This window comes from Callithrix jacchus, chromosome 1, assembly GCF_049354715.1.
Source record: "Callithrix jacchus isolate 240 chromosome 1, calJac240_pri, whole genome shotgun sequence".
NCBI classification, from domain to species: Eukaryota; Metazoa; Chordata; class Mammalia; order Primates; family Cebidae; genus Callithrix; species Callithrix jacchus.
In genome coordinates, this window is record NC_133502.1 from 94519082 (window position 1) to 94539644 (window position 20563).

At 39.4% G+C, this 20563-nt stretch overlaps 1 protein-coding gene across 6 annotated transcripts in view; it reads right to left on the minus strand.

The window, feature by feature from the left end:
• Window positions 1-20563, minus strand: part of SMC5 (structural maintenance of chromosomes 5) — a 124384-nt gene that overhangs the window by 25523 nt on the left and 78298 nt on the right. For 3 of the 6 annotated variants that reach the window (XM_035302651.3, XM_035302644.3, XM_078366860.1), the window contains 3 exons: window positions 19312-19491; window positions 19134-19229; window positions 14407-17105 (listed from right to left, as the gene is read on the minus strand). In XM_035302651.3, coding sequence (XP_035158542.3) covers window positions 16962-17105; window positions 19134-19229; window positions 19312-19491 — 420 coding nt within the window. In that variant the 3' untranslated portion in view covers window positions 14407-16961. Of the gene's footprint in view, window positions 1-11843; window positions 11961-14406; window positions 17106-17217; window positions 18235-19133; window positions 19230-19311; window positions 19492-20563 lie in introns of those variants that run through there. The other 3 variants (XM_035302657.3, XM_078366838.1, XM_078366844.1) reach the window with 3 other exon arrangements.

Genomic DNA, 20563 nt, shown 5'->3' on the forward strand with positions numbered 1-20563 from the left:
CTCTGTCCCAGGATGTTGGGAGCTTTATTTTTAAGTCCCTGATGGGCTGTTGCCTTTTTTTTTTTTTTTCAGAGATGCCCTGCCAAGCCAGAAGGGAGTCTAGTTGACAGTCTGCCTGCAGAGGCCTTGCTGAGCTGCCATGGGTGCTCTGGCCAGTTGCTGTGTAAACTTTCCAGTGACTTTGTTTACACAGGCAAGGTTAAAACCACCTACCTGAGCCTCAGCGATGGTGAACACTCCCTCCATGGAGCTTGAAAGTCCCAGGTTGAGCTCAGACTGCTGTGCTGGCTGCAAGAATTTCACGCCAGTGAATTTTAGCTTGGTGGTCTTTGTGGGGGTGGGACCCCGCTAGCCAGATCACTTGGCTCTCTGGCTTCAGCCCCCTTTTTTTGAGGGAATGAGTGGTTCTGTTTTGCTGGCATTCCAGGCACCACTAGGGTTTGAGGGGAAAAAAAAAACTACTGTGGCTAAAACAGCCACCCAGTTTTGTGCTGGAAACCCGGGGTGCTGGTGTTATAGGCATCAGAGGGAATCTCTTGCTCTGTAGGTTGTAAAGACCATGGGAAAAGCACAGTATCTGAACCAGAGTGCCAGATTGTTGGAAACATCCCTAATGGCTTCCACTGGCTAGGAGAGGGAGTTCTCCAGCTTCTTGAGCTTCCTGGGTAAGGTGATACCCCATTCTGCTTTGGCTTTCCCTCCTTGGGCTGCACCCACTGTTTAACCAGTCCCAATGAGATGAACCTGGTACCTCAGTTGGAAATGTGGAGATCACTCGCCTTCTGGATTGCTCTCCCTGAAAACTGTGGACTGGAGCTGTTCCTATTCAGCCATCTTGGTGGAAGTCCCTATATTCTTTCAATACAAACAAATTCCCAAGAGCTATGGTCTTTATAAAGTAGGAACAGTGTTGCTTCTTTTCTCTCAGAGTGGGATATGGTATTAGCCAGAAATGATGCATTGAGAATTCTTGGACCTGAGCAGGAAAATATGGTACACTTACTGAACAGTAAGCAGATATATAAGTACTTATCTACTGGTTATTCTAAAGCTTCATCAATAAATCACTATACAGGGACTGATAAATTTCGTAATATATATATATATAATTATACATATATATTATAGCATTCATATATATGTTTATATATAATAGCATTCATATATATGTTAATATATATTATATATATTACAGCATTAAGTTATAAATTATATATAACTATATATAATGATAAGCAAATATAATAATATATATATTATATATATATATTTTTTTTTGATACAGAATCTTGCTCTGTCACCAGGCTAGAGTGCAGTGGCACAATCTTGGCTCACTGCAACCTCTGCCTCCCGGGTTCAACCGATTCTCCTGCCTCAGCCTCCTGAGTAGCTGGATTACAGGTGCCCACCACCACACCCAGCTAATTTTTATATTTTTAGTAGAGATGGGGATTGCCAACTTGGCTAGGATGGTCTTGATCTCTTGACTTCATGATCTGCCTGCCTCAGCCTCCAAAAGTTCTGGGATTACAGGTGTGAGCCACTGTGCCTGGGCTGCTATACTGTATTTTAAAATTAAATTTTTGAAATCAATAAGGATTTTTTTTAAGATCAGGAAGAATTATACCAAATTTTTATAGTAATTGTGTCTGAGTGTAGTTTTCAAGTGCCATTGTTTCTTTTCATATGTTCTATAATGTGGTCACATTAAATTAGAAAATAACTTGGCCATGGTCAATTAGCCAGGCATGGTGGTGCATGCCTGTAGTCCCAGCTACTTGGGTGGCTGAGGCAGAAGAATACCTTGAACTTAGGAGGCGGAGTTTGCAGTGAGCTGAGATTATGCCATTGCAGTCCAGCCTGAACAAAAAGAGCAAAACATCATCTCAAAAATAGTAATAATAAAATTCTCTTTGAATGCAAAACCCATACACTTTTATTTAAAAAATAGGTAATGGGAGGGGAGGACTCAAGATGGCGCTGTGAGAACAACCCAGGACTGAAGCTCTCGGTGAATGCGCAGAGAGGTGAGTCAGAGCTGCATTTCCAGACTGATCTTTGTTGCCCACAGAACGGGGAAATTCCCAGGTATAAAGGAGACGCGGGACGCCAGGCAGAGGTTTTGTCTGGTGCAGCCGGCAGCCGGGGTGGCGGTGGCCGGCCCTAAACAGCGCTCCACACAGGGCGCACTTGTCCAGGTGCCTTGTTGAACCGGGAACCTGAAACTTGAGAGGGCTGAACTTGAGACTGAATGGGACTTGGACAATGGGCCAGCCCAGGGGATTGCAGGGACATAGCGTTTGGGGTAGCGCAGTAGGATGGACAAAACGGCGATTCCAAATGCTCCCGGTAAAAACGTTCCTGAGACGCTCCGTGGGGGAGGGGTGTCCACCATTACCGAGGCAATCCACCCCTACTGAGATACACGCCCACTGCTGATGCAGCCTGCCGTTGCTGAGGCAACCCAATACAACAGAGAGACTCTGCCGCAGGGCGTAGCCCGTGGCAGCAGGGCGGAGACCGCAGCAGAAGAACAGAGCCTGCAGCAATAGGGTAAACCTCACAACAGCAGGGCGGCGCCTCGGCAGGCAAATAGTGACTAGACTGCCTCCTAGCTGGGCAGGACACCTCAACGGACATACAAAAATAAAGCCCCAACCCCCCAAGACAGAGCATCTGAGAAAAAAAGGGTTTTTTAATGAGCTCTGTTGCAGCAGAATTAAACATAGCAGCCTAACAGCCCTGAACGAACAACAGAGCTCACAGCTCAGCAATTGAGCTCCTAAAAGTACAGACTGTCTCCTCAAGCAGCTCCCTGACCCCTCTATATCCAAAAGACTGACATTTGGCAGGCATCATCCTGGGACAAAGATAGCAGAAAAAAAAACTGGTACCATCCCTCACTGTGCCACAGCTGCTATAGGTGCACCCCAGACAAGCAGGGCCTGGAGTGGACCTCAGCAGTCGTACAGCGAACAGGCTAGACTGGTAGAAGGAAAACCAAGTAACAGAAATACTTCATCACCAACAATCTGGGTGTCCACTCAGAGACCCAATCGAAAAGTCAGCAACTACGTAGACGACAAGTGGAGAAATCCACAAAGATGGGAAGAAACCAGCGAAAAAAGGAGGAAAACACCCAAAACCAGAACACCTCACCTCCTAAAAAGGACCAAAACTCCTCACCAGCAAGGGAACAAATCTGGACGGAGAATGACTGTGACGAAATGACGGAATTAGACTTCAGAAGATGGATAATGAGAAACTTTTGTGAGCTAAAAGAACATGTTCTAAATCAATGCAAAGAAACTAAGAACCTTGAAAAAAGATTCGAGGAAATGATAACAAGAATGCATAACTTAAGAGAGGAATATGAATGAATTAAAGGAGCTGAAAAACACAATACGAGAACTTCGCGAAGCATGCACAAGTTTCAGTAGCCTAATTGCCCAAGCAGAAGAAAGAATATCTGAAGTCAAAGATCAACTCAATGAAATAAAATGAGAAACCAAGATCAGAGAAAAAAGTGCAAAAAGGAATGAACAAAGTCTCCAAGAAATGTGGGACTATGTGAAAAGACCTAACCTATGTTTGATAGGTGTACCAGAAGGGGACGAAGAGAATGAATCCAAGCTGGAAAATACTCTTCAGGACATTATTCAGGAAAATTTCCCCCACCTAGCAAGACAGGCCAACACTTAAATGCAGGAAATACAGAGAACACCACAAAGATATTCCGCAAGAAGAGCAACCCCAAGGCACATAATCGTCAGATTCAACAAGGTTGAAATAAAGGAGAAAATACTAAGGGCAGCCAGAGAGAAAGGTCGGGTCACCCACAAAGGGAAGCCCATCAGACTTACAGCAGATCTCTCGGCAGAAACTCTACAAGCCAGAAGAGAGTGGGGGCCAATATTCAACATCCTTAAAGAAAAGAACTTTGAACCCAGAATTTCATATCCAGCCAAACTGAGCTTCAGAAGTGAAGGAAAAATAAAATCCTTTGCAAACAAGCAAGTACTCAGAGATTTTGTCACGACCAGGCCTGCTTTACAAGAGCTCCTGAAAGAGGCACTACACATAGAAAGGATCAACCAGTACCAGCCATTCCAAAATCACACTAAATGCTAAAGAGCATCAACATAATGAAGAATCTACAACAACTAACAGGCAAAACAGCCACTTAGCATCAAAATGGCAGTATCAAATTCACACATAACAATATTAACCCTAAATGTAAATGGAATAAATGCACCAATCAAAAGACACAGACTGGCAAATTGGATAAAAATCCAAAACCCATCAGTGTGCTGTATCCAGGAAACCCATCTCACATGCAAGCATACACAAAGGCTCAAAATAAAGGGATGGAGGAAGATTTATCAAGCAAATGGAGAGCAAAAAAAAAAGCGGGAGTTGCAATTCTCATCTCTGATAAAATAGACTTTAAAGCAACAAAGATCAAAAGAGACAAAGAAGGCCATTACATAATGGTAAAAGGATCGATACAACAAGAAGAGCTAACGATCCTAAACATATATGGACCCAATGCAGGAGCACCCAGATACATAAGGCAAGTTCTTAATGACTTACAAAGAGACTTAGACTCCCACACAATAATAGTGGGAGACTTTAACACTCCACTGTCAATATTAGACAGATCAACCAGACAGAAAATCAACAAGGATATCCAGGGCTTGAACTCAGACCTGGAGCAAGCAAACCTGATAGACATTTACAGAACTCTCCACCCCAAATCCACAGAGTATACATTCTTCTCAGCACCACATCACACCTACTCTAAAATTGACCACATAATTGGAAGTAAAGCCCTGCTCAGCAAATGCAAAACAACTGAAATCATAACAGCCTCTCAGACCATAGTGCAATCAAGTTAGAGCTCAGAATTCAGAAACCAACCCAGAACTGCACAGCTTCATGGAAACTGAACAACTGGCTCTTGAATGTTGATTGGATAAACAATGAAATGAAGGCAGAAATAAAGAAGTTCTTTGAAACCAATGAGAACGAAGACACAACATGCCAGAACCTCTGGGACACATTTAAAGCAGTCTCTAGAGGAAAGTATATAGCAATAAGTGCCCATATGAGGAGAATGGAGAGATCCAAAATTGACACCCTATCATCAAAATTGAAAGAGCTAGAGGAGCAAGATCAAAAAAACTCAAAACCCAGCAGAAGACAAGAAATAACTAAGATCAGAGCTGAACTGAAGGAGATTGAGACACGAAAAACCCTTCAAAAAATCAATAAATCCAAGAGCTGGTTTTTTGAAAAGATCAACAAAATAGACAGACCACTAGCCAGATTGATTAAAAAGAAAAGAGAGAACAACCAAATAGATGCAATAAAAAATGATAAAGGGGAAATCACCACAGATTCCACAGAAATTCAAACCATCATCAGAGAATATTACAGACAGCTCTATGCACATAAACTAGTAAACCTGGAAGAAATGGATAAATTCCTGGACTCCTGTGTCCTCCCAAGCCTAAACCAGGAGGAAGCTGAAACTATGAATAGATCAATAACAAGGTCAGAAGTCGAGGCAGCAATTAAGAGCCTACCACACAAAAAAAGCCCAGGTCTAGACGGGTTCACAGCCGAATTCTACCAGACACACAAAGAGGAGCTGGTACCATTCCTTCTAAAACTATTCCAAATAATCCAAAAAGAGGGAATCCTTCCCAAATCATTTTATGAGACCAACATCATCCTGATACCAAAACCCGGCAGAGACCCAACAAGAAAACTTCCGGCCAATATCCATGATGAACATAGATGCAAAAATCTTCAATAAAATATTGGCAAGCCGATTGCAACAGCAAATCAAAAAACTTATTCATCATGATCAAGTAGGATTCATCCCGGGGATGCAAGGCTGGTTCAACATACGCAAGTCTATCAACGTAATTCACCACATAAACAGAACCAAAACCAAAAACCACATGATTATCTCAATTGATGCAGAGAAGGCATTTGACAAAATTCAACAGCCCTTTATCCTAAAAACCCTCAATAAACTTGGTATCGATGGAACGTATCTCAAAGTAATAAAAGCTATTTATGACAAACCAACAGCCAATATCATACTGAATGGGCAAAAACTGGAAGCATTCCCTTTGAAATCCGGCACTAGACAAGGATGCCTTCTTTCACCACTCCTATTCAATATAGTACTGGAAGTTCTAGCCAGAGCAATCAGGCAAGAAAAAGAAATAAAGGGTATTCAAATAGGAAAGGTGGAAGCCAAATTGTCTCTATTTGCAGACGACATGATAGTATACCTAGAAGACCCATCGCCTCAGCCAAAAAACTCCTGAAATTGATAAGCAACTTCAGCAAAGTCTCAGGATATAAAATCAATGTGCAAAAATCACAAGCATTCCTCTACACCAATAACAGACTTAAAGAAAGCCAAATCAAGAACGAACTGCCATTCACAATTGCTACAAAAAGAATAAAATACCTTGGAATACAACTCACAAGGAACGTAAGGGACCTCTTCAAGGAGAACTACAAACCACTGCTCGACGAAATCAGAGAGGACACAAACAGATGGAGAAACATTCCATGTTCATGGTTAGGAAGAATTAATATCGTGAAAATGGCTATACTGCCCAAAGTAATTTACAGAATCAATGCTATCCCCATCAAGCTACCACTGACTTTCTTCACAGAACTGCAATAAACCACCATGAACTTCATATGGAACCAAAAGAGAGCCCGCATAGCCAAGTCAATTCTAAGCAAAAAGAACACAGCGGGGGGCATCACACTGCCGGATTTCAAACTATACTACAAGGCTACAGTAATCAAAACAGCATGGTACTAGTACCAAAACAGAGATATAGACCAATGGAACAAAACAGAGGCACCGGAAGAAACACAACATATCTACAACCACACAATCTTTTATAAAGCTGATAAAAACAAGCAATGGGGAAAGGATTCCCTGTTTAACAAATGGTGTTGGGAAAACTGGCTAGCCATGTGCAGAAAGCAGAAACTGGACCCCTTCTTGACACCTTACACTAAAATTAACTCCAGATGGATTAAAGACTTAAACATAAGACCTGGCACGATAAAAACCCTAGAAGGAAATCTAGGCAAAACTATCCAGGACATAGGAGTAGGCAAGGACTTCATGAACAAAACACCAAAAGCATTGGCAACAAAAGCCAAAATAGACAAATGGGACCTAATGAAACTCCACAGCTTCTGCACGGCAAAAGAAACAGTCACTAGAATGAATCGGCAACCAACAGAATGGGAACAAATTTTTGCAGTTTACCCATCTGACAAAGGGCTGATATCCAGAATTTACAAAGAACTCAAACAGATTTACAGGAAAAAAGCAAGCCCATTCAAAAGTGGGCAAAGGATATGAACAGACACTTTACGAAAGAAGACATATATGAGGCCAACAATCATATGAAAAAATGCTCATCGTCACTGGTCATCAGAGAGATGCAAATCAAAACCACATTGAGATACCATCTCACGCCAGTTAGAATGGCGATCATTAAAATATTTGGAGACAACAGATGCTGGAGAGGATGTGGAGAAAAAGGAACGCTTTTACACTGTTGGTGGGAGTGTAAATTAGTTCAACCATTGTGGAAGACAGTGTGGCGATTCCTCAAGCCTTAGAAATAGAAATTCCACTTGACCCAGCAATCCCATTACTGGGTATATATCCAAAGGACTATAAATCATTCTACTATAAGGACACATGTACACGAATGTTCATTGCAGCACTGTTTACAATTGCAAAGACCTGGAATCAACCCAAATGCCCATTGATAATAGACTGGATTGGAAAAATGTGGCACATATACACCATGGAATATTATGCAGCAATCAGAAATGATGAGTTTGTGTCGTTTGTAGGGACATGGATGAATCTGGAGAACATCATTCTCAGCAAACTGACACAGGAACAGAAAATGAAACACCGCATATTCTCACTCATAGGCGGGTGATGAAGAATGAGAATACATGGACACAGGGAGGGGAGTACTAAACACTGGGGTCTATTGGGGGGAAAAGGGGAGGGCCAGTGAAAGGGGGAGGTGGGAAGGGATAGCCTGGGGAGAAATGCCAAATGTGGGTGAAGGGGAGAAAGGAAGCAAAACACACTGCCATGTGTGTACCTACACAACTGTCTTGCATGTTCTGCTCATGTACCCCAAAACCTAAAATGCAATAAAAAATTAAAAAATAATAAGAATAAAAAGTAGGTAATGTAAGGTACATCTTTCAAAAGATACAAGATGGCATATATGGTGAAAAATGAACCTTCCTCCTATCCTGTTTTTCAGTTACTTCATTCCTTTCCCCAGAGGCAACCACTATTAGTTTCTTTGTATCTTTGAACAGATGGAAAATGTATCTCTGTGTTTGTGTATGTGTATAAATTTTCTTTTAAAATGCAAATGGCAAAAAAATACACAGTTCTGTACTTTGCTAATTTTATTAATATAATTTGGAGACCTGATTCTATCATTCCATAAAGAGCAGACTCTTTGACAATTGTATCGTATTCTATTAAATAGGTGTATATGATATAATGTATTAACTAGTTCTCAATCTATTGTTATTTCAACAATATTGAACTTAATATTCACACACATAGACCTAGAAATACCTGTGAGTTAAAATAGGTAATATGTAAGTGGATTTGCTAGATCACAGGGGATAATCACTTAAAATACATTGTAAAACTGCTCACTGAAGACACTGTACCAATTTTACACCGACAGTACATGTACATCTCTCACCAGAAGCTTGCCAACTTCTTGAATCTTGCCGTTCCCTATGCTCTTTTCAGAACACTGCCTGCCTCTGAGTCCCAGTTACAGCATCATATACTAGGTTTGTGACTTTGGACAAGTCAATTTAATGTCTCTGGACTATCTTCCTCAATGGAAAGAATATCCATTTTCTAAAGCTCCTATAAAAATTAAAGGAGATATGCTAAAGGCCAATCATTAAATGACAGGCAGAATCCATATTTTTACATATTCTTTATATAAATATTAGGTGCAAAAGCAATTGCTGTTTTTAGTAATGGCAAAAAACCGCAATTGCTTTTGCACCAACATAATAGCTGTTGTACTTTTTGTCTCCTTCTGTTCTCAGCAGGGCAGCAGTTCTGGCTTTATCATTCGTCTATTTGCTTTTTTGTTTCTTCCTCACACACTCCGTCCCTCCTCCCCCAGATTTGATGATCAAATAAATGAATCTTTCTGAAGTTCTATTTGTGCTAATCTGCCACTTAAAAAACAAAAACAAAACTCTGAAGGGTGGGTGTGGTGGCTCACACTATTCCCAGCACTTTGGGAAGCTGAGGCAGATCACTTGAAGTCAGGAATTCAAGACCAGCCTAGCCAATATGGCGAAAGAGTCTCTACTAAAAATATAGAAATTAGCTCGGGAGTGGTAGCTCACATCTGTAATCCTAGCATTTTGGGAGGTTGAAGCAGGTGGATCACCTGAGGTCAGGAGTTTGTGATCAGCCTGGTCAACATGGTGAAACCCTGTCTATACTAAAAATACTAAAATTAGCCGGGTGTGGTGACATGTGGCTGTAATCCATGGTACTTGGAAGGCTGAGGCAGGAGAATTGCTTGAACCTGGGAGGAGGAGGTTGCAGTGGGCCAAGATTGCACCATTGCACTCCAGCCTGGGTGACACAGCGAGACTCGTGTCCAAAAAAAAAAAAAAAAGAAATTAGCCAGAGGTTTTGGCAGGTGCCTGTAATCCCAGCTACTTGAGAGGCTGAGACAGAATTGCTTGAACCTGGGAGAAGAATCACTTGTACCCCGGCAGTGGAGGTTGCAGTGAGCCGAGATTTTATCACTGCACTCCATCACAGAGCAATTCCTCTCAAAAACAAAAAACCAAAACTCTAAAGCTAAGAGAAAATTCTGTACCTTGTCCTCCATTATCTAGCCCTACCCTAGGGGCTACTTCCCTTCGTAATTTTTTTACTACTGCCTTTAACCATTGTTATAATTCCATTAAAATATTCCAGAATAAGCAGCATATTACTTGCTAGGTTAAATTACTAGGGCAGTCAGTTGCCCTAATCAGTAGCATATTAGAGTGGTAGCTATCATAAGTGCTGCTAATATTAATAGCACACAGTAGCTTTGTTAATTAGCACCATGAATATCAGAAATTGGTTTTTTATTAAATTGATGGTTGTAATAAGCATGAGGAATGTTAAAAATGGGTTCTGAGAAATTAGAGGTTTTCAAGACATGTATTAATAGAGTGGCTAAAATGTTCAGACAGTCCCCGTTATTTCCTGAACTGGGTGTAAGAATCCAGGAAGGCCAATATCCCTCACATCCTTAGGGGTGCTTTCCAAAGCTTAAATTAAGAGTCCTATGATCAGACAATGGGTCTAAGGATTTCTAGTTGTTTCATGCTCATTTAAAGGAGCCTTTGGAATGTCATCATATCTGGTATAAGCAAACATTTCATGTGTAATCAAATTACCCAAAATGATCAAGAACTAGAACTCTACCATGCTTATGAAACAAGTTATAATGAACAGTTTTGTGCTTGCTTGTAATACATGTTTCACAAATGTCTGTTTGAGTGGCAGAATTTGACCTCAGACTTACTTTTATTGTAACCTGCTAACACGGTTGTGGAGAAATAGCTAACTCTCATCCACATTAAACTTGGTTAGTCTTTTACCCACAAAACCCTGAGCTGCGCATGACCAAATTGTCTTTGATCAGTTGGCTGTGTTTTTAACCCTTCCACTTCCTATAAAGCACCCTATGACAGCCTGCCTGCATGCTACTTCCCTCTTTTACTGTGAGTACCCAAATTCTGTAACTTCAGGAAGACTTCCAGATGCCAGTTAGATCCTAATCCCTCTCAATTCCAATAGTGTTCAATCTATGTCACTTACTGCACTTCAAAATTTGTCTTGTGTCTTTGTGATCCACTTTCTAGCACTTCGTAGATTTTCTTGAGTGGAATCATATGCAGGCCATACTTTTCATTCCTCAAACTATGTAGTCTAGTGCTTTGCTTACAGGGCAGGTAAATAAGAATTAAATGAATAATGGAATATGCTCAAATCACTCTTGGTGTTGGAAGAAGGAGCGTTCACTCTTTCGTGCTAGTTACCGAGTGCTTACTCTGTGCTCAGCATTTTTCTAGGTCCTGGGATGGAAGCAATCAATACAACAAAGTCTCTGCCTTCAGAGAACTTATATTTTAATGGAGAAGACAAAATATATAATGGTAAACAGTGACAAAGGCTATGAAGAAAGAACATTTATAAGACAGCAGAGTGGCACAGGAGTGTGACTTCAGATGGGGTAGGCAGGGTTAATAAGTAGGAACCTTGAAGGCTGTGATGACTGGATTTTTACGAGTGTGATGGAAAAGCTACCAGGTCCTTGCTTTGAATACCTTGTCAGTAGGCCCATAGGATAATTACTTATTTCTTGGGTCTTGTGGCAGACTCCTGACTGTCCTCCAATATTCACCCTCCCCTTCCTGAGTAACAGGGTGGCTGGAGTTTGTGTATGCACATAGCCATACACCTAAGATGACATACTCAATTCTCTTGCAGCTAGCTCAGACCATGTAGCTATGTCCTGGAGAAGAGCAAAAGTAATGTGTACCTCTTGTAGATCATGCTCTTAAAAGAAGTGGTCACGGTCTCCCCTTGTCCCTGTCTTTTTTTGTCCCTCTTTTTTTTTTTTTTTTGAGCCAGGGTCTTGCCATGTTGCTCAGTCTGATCTTGAACTCCTGGCCTCGTAATCCTCCCGCCTGTCTCTGGAGTAGCTGGGATTACAGGCATGAGCTACAGTGCTGGCTGTTTATTCCTTAGATGGTTTGGATACAGATATGCTGGCAAGAACTAAAGCAGCCATCTTGGGCTATGAGAGGGAATCCACACGTTCCTGAGGAGAGCAGAACAACCAACAGAGAAGTTGAGAGAGGAGTCAGCCTATCAGCTCCAGCATGCTTATTTATGCTCTGTTAACAAAAAGCTTCTATCTTGTATATATTATATTTTGGGCTTTGTTACAGAAGAAGAAATCTGTACCTAATTTGGAGGCATATTGGAGAAGCAGTATCTTATCCACAAGGAAGTTAATTACGTAAGTATGGACTACTTATGGTATAACTCCAACAACTCAAAAAGCTAAGGTAGTTTCATAGCAAGGCATGATGGTATTTTCTTAGAAAAAAAAAAAACAAAACAAAACAAAAACGTTGGACCCAGTTATTCAGTCTCACCTCTGCCATTTACCAACAGTAAGAACTTGAGGCTGGGCATGGTGGCTCAGGCCTGTAATCCCAGCAATCTGGGAGACCGAAGCAGGCACATCACCTGAGGTCGGGAGTTCGAGACCAGCCTGGCCAACATGGTGAAATTCCATCTCTATTAAAAATACAAAAACTAGCGGGGCATGGTGGTGGGCGCCTGTAATCCCAGCTACTCAAGAGGCTGAGGTAGGAGAATTGCTTGAACCTGGGAGGAGGTTGCAGTGAGCTGAGATCAGGCCATTGCCCTCCAGTCTTTGCAACAAGAGCAAAACTCCGCCTCAAAGGAGAAAAAAAAACAGGAAAACAAAACAAAAAGGCAAACCAACAAAAATTTATCAATAACTTCTTTCCATGATTTCTGACTGAAAAGAAGGGGACAGGCTAAACCACTGAGGAGGTCCCTCCTAAATCTAACAACTAATTTCTGATGGTACAGGATTTCACATTGTCAGAGATCACTGGAACTAAATTAAAAATCTAGGCAGGGCACGGTGGCTCAGACCTGTAATCCAGCACTTTGGGAGGTCAAGGCAGGATTGTTTGGGGCTGGTTTGACACAACCTGGGCAACATACCAAGACCCCACCTCTTTTTAAAAAGAAATTCTAAATAATATGAAAGGAATGTAAAATTTACCATTCTGTAACATTCATTGGGAAGCCTGTCCCAAATCTTTCCTTCACCGGAATTCTTTTAACATACTCCTTACTGAAAATTTGGCAGGAATGGTCAAGTGGCCCTCTTGGCACCCTGTCCCCTCAACCTTCACTCTAAACACATGGTCCTGAATGCCAACAGTGTGTTAACATGCTCCTAAGAGGCAAAAGGAAACGGAATTTTACTAACAAAAGCATGGTCAGACAAGTAAGGTACTATTCGTGGAAGGACAACATATTTCAGGTCTTTCTGACCTACCTAAAAATAACTAACCTATGTTGCAGCCTCTCTGATAAACGCAGGGTCAGAGCTGTTTTTAGGTTGCCCTCAGCTTCACCGAGTCCTCTTAGCGCAGCTTAGAATGAAGCTAACCAGAGGAGTCCTGCTCTCTCTCTCTTTCGGATTATACAAAGCTGGCTTTTTGGAAAATATCTAACTCTTCCAGCCTATCACCAGGAAATTATTTTACAGCAATAAACAAAGTTATAATTCAACATTAAAAAATAAAGTCTCCTATACCTAACCTTTTTGGTGGAAATAAAAAGCCTGAATTGTCAACACAGTCAAATCTCTCAAATGTGTAAACTCTATTAATTACAAATTTTCAAAAGTATATATCAATATAAAATAATGAGATGGAATATCTTTAGTGAAGCTCTAACATATTTAAACTTAACAAGGTAACAAGATCTATAAAAATATCTGTACTGCTCAGTGCTCAAAGTCTGTACGTATTTGCGTCCTATGAACTGACACAATTTATCAAGACTACAAAACAGTTAATCTCTACATTCACTTTATTTAGAATGATCAGACTTGAATGTATAAAACTCAAGGTACATTTTTCAAGATTTAAAATACAAGGCATGTAAGCATTAATAATGTGCTCACTATCACACTATGTGCCCACAGAGGCCCCGATCCTATTGTCTCCTCTCAACCACCCTGTGAATTAGGTATGATCCTCATTTCAATGAGACTATCAAGCAACTTTTAAGTGAAAAAGATGGGCTGATTAAAAAATAAATTTTAAAAAATTATTTAATATAGTAGCTTAACAAGAGTAGTAAGTCAAAATTGGCTACTGGGCATGCTGTTAGCAAACTTAGTGTTTAAACCCAAAAACAATTAACCTATGTAGCAACCTCTCTGATGAATACTTGGCCTTGTAACTTGGCTTCTTTAACTAGTGTAGGCCCTTTTTCTCCATAAGTGTTTATTGCTTCTATTAGACTGTGATTTCATTGCAGGCAGACCAGGGACTAAATTTTCTAACCTTTTGAACTAGACTGCTGAACACTATTTTGTAAATGGTAGGTACTCAACAGACTTATTTTTTTAGTAAATCTGAAAACCAAAATGACACTTAAAGGTTCAGAGTATAAAAAAAAGTTCTCACTTAAAATAACATACACCAAAAGAATATGAAAATATTGATTTATTACCAACAAAACAATTTCCCACAGTTTTTTTCAATTACATACACACACGCACACACAACAGCAGAATGAAATTACATTTTTCACATCTAAAGGTTTATGCCCCAAAGAAAACAAGCGTGTGTCCAAAAGACAATTAGAAAACAGTAAGAAATCTTTCCTTTTACTTTGAGTATGAAAATCCTTTTAACAGAGACTCTTCCCAGGCAAAACAATGACAATTTGGCATCCAAAATGCTTGTCACCTTAAGGTTTTAAATATCATTGTATTCACCAAATCGAGTTTTTACTAGAAGTTTTTACAATTTTTATGTAATTAAAAATCAACTTTAGCAGAAAATAAAGTTTTAAGTGGCTGAGACTATGTGCTACATAATTTATTCTTCACAGCTCAAAATTCAACATAAAACCAATATTAATTTTGTCCAGTAGAGAAATTAAATGTTTACAAACAAAATATGGAATAATTGCTGGCCTATGCAAACTGAAATGTAATTGACCATTTGATTTTCAAACATGCTTACTCTTCACACTTCTTTTTCACATTGATGCTCATTTTGCAGAAATAAGATGACTGGTAGTAATTAAGACAATAAACTACACCAAGCACATTTTAGTAAAAGTATTTTCGTGGAAAACAAAGTAATTAACAAAAGCATTTGGTAATATCCATTTACTAATATGTTACCAAGTTCTTCAATGTTTACATGACTTGCTCAAATTAGTAAAAATGTCATTTTATCCTAGGTTATATTCTTTCTGTGGCAAAAAGAAAAAGTAAAAAAAAAAATATTTAAAAAAATTTTCGTACTTCATGCATTGGAGTTAGTTTAAGATGGGAAGGCTCTTAACATTTTATAAAGAAGACAATACCTTTTTAAAAAAAAAATGTCTAAATGAGAGGACATAAACTTATGGTTCATTATTTTTTGACCTAATAAGACTATAAACTAAAATGGCTACTTAACAATGTGCAAAACTCAAAGTGAATGCAATTCTTCAATTTATTCAGGCAAGCAAGCCAAAAAAAAATTGTCATTACTGGCACAGTCCAATCCACTGTTCAAAGACATGACCTTGGACTGTCCATTTTCTTACAAAATTTATTTTTTAAAAGAAGAGAATTTGTTTGGCTCTATTAATTAGCATAACTTAGAGATAAACAAATGATTTTCCCATTTAATTCTTTTGCACTGAAAGAAAACAGTTTAAACTAGATTTTCTAAGATAATGGGTGTATCAACAATGTAAGAAAGGCCCTATAGGCTTAAGTTCTAAAAACATTTATGATTTTAAAGAAATCAATGCTTTTACCTCACTCTTTACATAACACTAAGAAATTTCAAATATAAATTGTAGAAACCAGTATATGAAATCTTAAGAAAAATCTTACTAAAAATAATTATAAAAATGCTTTTAGAAATTTAAGATGTAAAATACAATTGACTTTAAATAAAATAAAAAAAAAAACCCTGCCCCCACACTTTACAAAGTTATTCTTTAAAAACTCTTGTCACCTGATTTTATTCTCTGTCAATCTTTTGGTTGCATTTTGCATCATCTAGTGGCCACCTTGTAGCATTTCAAAGTAGTCTTGCTACCATTCTTGAAACCCAGTGCTTCTTTCCCTTTGAAATACCAATACAATTATAGCATCAAGTTTCATAAAAGTTTCTTTTAAAGGCCCATAAAACTCCATTTCCTACTGGAGATAAGGTAATCTTTTTAATAGGAAGAAATGAATAGATCTGTCATAAATTATTACTATACATTAGACATTTTCATATCAATTTTTAAAAATTAAATATAACACTGGGAGAAACTAGAGCTTAGGCTCTAGAGTCATCTTTAGGCTCTAAAAGTAATTAAAGTTACTCTGCAATTAAAGCTCAGGGATACCATATAAGTAAACTTCTTGTGATTGATTAAACCCTCTTCCACTGTACCCTTGATTCGTAATAAGTACCTTTTAACATGAGAACTCTATGACTCATGGTCAGAGTTGCTAAGGACCCAAGTTCAACCAAGATTGAAGAAGACTTAACTTTTACAACCAGATGATGTTTTAGAAAGGTCATTATGGTTTCCATTATCAACGTATTTGTATTTAAAAGCAGGTTTCCGGCTGGGCGTGGTGGCTCACGCCTATAATCCCAGCACTTTGGGAGGCCGAGGCGGGTGGATCACGAGGTCAACAGATCGAGACCATCCTGGTCAATGAGGTAAAACCCCGTCTCTACTAAAAATACAAAAATTATCTGGGCATGGTGGTACACGCCTGTAGTCCCAGCTACTCGGGAGGCTGAGGCAGGAGAATTGCCTGAACCCAGAAGGCGGAGGTTGCGGTGAGCCGAGATCGTGCCATTGCACTCCAGTATGGGTAACAACAGCAAAACTCCGTCTCAAAAAAAAAAAAAAAAAGGCAGGTTTCCAAAAATAACTGCTTTTGTTTTAATCAATCTCCTAACTTTTATTCAGTTGAGCCACACTTATAAACAGAATTTAATAGAAAAATTCCCAAGTCTCCTCTTTACTTTTATTGAGAAGGTTGAGTGAATGTAATACGGCGCCGCCGTCTTTGGAAAGCCTTTAAATTCCATCTGTTTGGTTCCAGCATATGAGGGCCATTGTAGACAAACAATACTGTCATCTTTTCAGAATAAGGAAGATTTTGCAGGAGCTGTCAGTATTAAAACAGACAAACTGTCACATAAGCTCTATAATGAGAAAAAGTTTCCAACCTTATATGTGTATAGTCAAATGTATTGTTTTATTTGTAATATTAATAAAACTTTTTTTTTTTTTTTCACTCTGTTGCCCAGGATGGAGTGCAGTAGTGTGATCTTGGCTGGCTGCAACCTCCACTTCCCAGGTTCGAGATTCTCGTGTCCCAGCCAGCCTCCACAGCAGCTGGGATTACAGGCACGTGCTACCAGGCCCAGATAATTTTTTTGTAGTTTTAGAAGAGATGGCATTTTCATCCTATTGGCCAGGCTGGTCTTGAAGTCCTGACCTCAGGTGATCTGCCGACCTCAGGTGCTCTGCCTACCTCAGCCTCCCAAAGTGCTGGGATTACAGGTGTGAGCCATTATGCCCAGCCAGTAAGACTCTTACGGACCCCACCTCAATATAAACCTTGATGGACTGTAATCCTTACCTACATTAGTATACCTGGCCTAAGGAATAATCGAAATAAGGAATAATTGAGCCCTCTAGATTCACAGGATAACTGGGATTATTCAACTTCCCAGGGAGACCTTGGAAAAGAGTATGTCCTCCATAATTTTCCTAAGATAGATACTTTCACTTTTTGTTGACAAACACTTCTCAAGCAACTTGTTTGACAGCGTACTATCCTGAAAAATGTGTAACAGAGACGTTTATAGGCTAAGGTATTTGGCAAGCAGTAGGGTATTAACAGATCTGACTATTCCACAAGAATATCTACTGAAAAAATTAGACAGATGACACTATTTAATAAAAATTTGAATGCAGGATGGGCAAAAGCAATTTTTTGTTTTTTTAAAGACAAAGTATCATTCTGTCACCCAGGCTGTAGTGCAGTGGTGTGATCTTGGCTCACTGAAACCTCCCCCTCCTGGTCTCAAGTGATCCTCCTATCTCAGCCTCCCGAGTAGCTGGGACTATAGATGCATGCTGCCAAACCCAGCTAATTTTTGCATTTTTTGTTTGTAGAGATGGGGTTTTGCCATGTTTCTCAGGCTGGTCTCAAACTCCTGGGCTCAAGCGATCTACTTGCCTTGGCCTCCCAAAGTACCAGGATTACAGGTGTGAGCCACTGCACCTGGCTAAAATTTTTCATAAGTACTTAATTAAAAAATAAAAAATCTGATTACATTAATAAACACATTTTGAATATATACACTTTGTAATTTACCCATAACGCTAGATTTAACAAAAGAAAATTTCCCATTGCAATGGTTGTAGATTATGGAAAATTCTCTATAAAGATAATTCTGTTTTTATCAAAGTTTAACCTGTGAGTAGATGTTGGGATACTTAAATTTCCCGTAGGCCAGCACAGTGGTAGTGACAAATGAAGAGGAAGGGTAGTACATGACAAGAGAGGCTTTTTTTTTAGGAAAATGAAAAGCCAGAGTTTTAGGGGTTGCATTTCCCAGTCATCTTTTAGTGCTGAAAGAGTGCCTTTTCCAGAAAAGGAATGAGAAAAATCTCAATTCCAGAACATAATGATATGACTCCTATGTTTCTTCCTCTGATTAAGTAGGACACTGGAACTTACCCCTTTTGTTACCTTTTAAATTCCTTTTTGGGAAGTATTCCTGCTAATATGTACATAGTGGGCCAAAAACTATATGATTAAGCCACAGGGGATTTCTAAGTATATGACCACTTTTTTTTTTTTTTTTTTTTTTGAGACGACTTGCTCTGTCGCCAGGCTGGAGTGCAGTGGTGCGATCTTGGCTCACTGCAACCTCCGCCTCCCTGGTTCAAGTGATTGTCCCGCCTCAGCCTCCCAAGCAGCTGGGACTACAGGTGCACACCACCACGCCCACCTAATTTTTGTATTTTTTACTAAAAGAGATGGGGTTTCACCATGTTGGCCAGGATGGTCTCGATCTCTTGACCTTGTGATCTGCCCACCTTGGCCTCCCAAAGTGCTGGGATTACAGGCGTGAGCCACTGCACCTGGCCTGTGATCACTTTTAGGTTACTTTTCACCTACCTTTGGTGTTATGAAGAAGTATTGAGATGTATTTTCTTTACAGGCAGTATTTACAACCATTTCAAACACTCTCCGTTCATTGATTGGGTCCATTCCCTACACAATGACAATAATAATGATTATATTTATACCTGTTATAGGATATAGGAAGATCCAAGTAACAGAATAATCACCATACCTGATTGATTTCATCAACTACTCTGAATGGACATCTGTTTAGCTCCTGTAGTGCCATCAAGTATAACATGGTAGAAACACTTCTTTCACCTCCACTTTGATGATGAGGAGTTAATTCATGAAGTTGAGTACTACTGCGAAATTTGACTCTAATTCGAATTCCATACTTATCATAATCTTCCTATAAAACATTTAGAAAGTTGATGAAAAATGAGTTTCCTTTGGTAATGTCATTCTATTACTTGAAAATGGATTGAATTAACTGAATAAGAGTAAAGAACTCAAAATTTAGTGATACTAGTTTAAAAATAAAACAATATATATTTTATAACAATAAATATTAGGCAAACAGTTACTATCTAAAAGCTTTAAGGGTCTCCAACGATCAATTTAGATAAGGAAAATATTCAGATTAAATTAAGATCTTCCTCCTCCATACCATTCTATTCAACTTTAGTAGGCTTCCCCAAGAGTTTTTAGAAATTACTGAGTGAGGAACCCTGTCCTGGAAAGGCACTATTTATTCTAATTCCAAAGTGGTAGGTTTTTAAACTATGGTTGAAAGCAATTAGAACATAATGGAGTGTCATGCTCTCTTCTGCTGGAGGAGCAGCTGGGTACAATAACTGCAGAGGGCCAAGAATCCCCCCAACTTCTTCAGTTGGTTAAGGAGAAAAACACAAGGCAGGAATTACACATATACTTTGAAAACTTAAGTCAAACATACATAGAATACTCAGCAAAAAGCAAGTAACATAACAGGTGCTCAGTAAATATTTGCTGTAATGAGTACATTAGTGTTTAATACATTTTGTCAAAACTGAGGATGCTCTAAGTTTTATTTACTATTCTCATTGATGGCATTTCTAGGTCAGTCAGGTTCAGATTTACCTTAAAAATGAGATACATAATTTACTAATTAGGCCAGAAGTGGTGGCTCATGCCTGTAACCCCAGCAATCTGGGAGGCCGAGGGGGGTGTATATCACTTGAGGTCAGGAGTTCGAGATCAGTCTGGCCAACATGGTGAAACCCCATCTCTACTAAAAATATAAAAATTAGCCAGGTACGCCGGTTGGCATCTGTAATTCCAGCTACTCGGGAGTCTGAAGCAGGAAAACTGTTTGAACCCAGAAGGTGTAGGTTACAGTGAGCCAAGACCGTGCCACTGCACTGCAGCCTGGGCAACACAGTTTCAAAAGAAAAAAACTTAATAATTAAAGGTTTATCTATTAATTGAATAGAGCTTTAAGG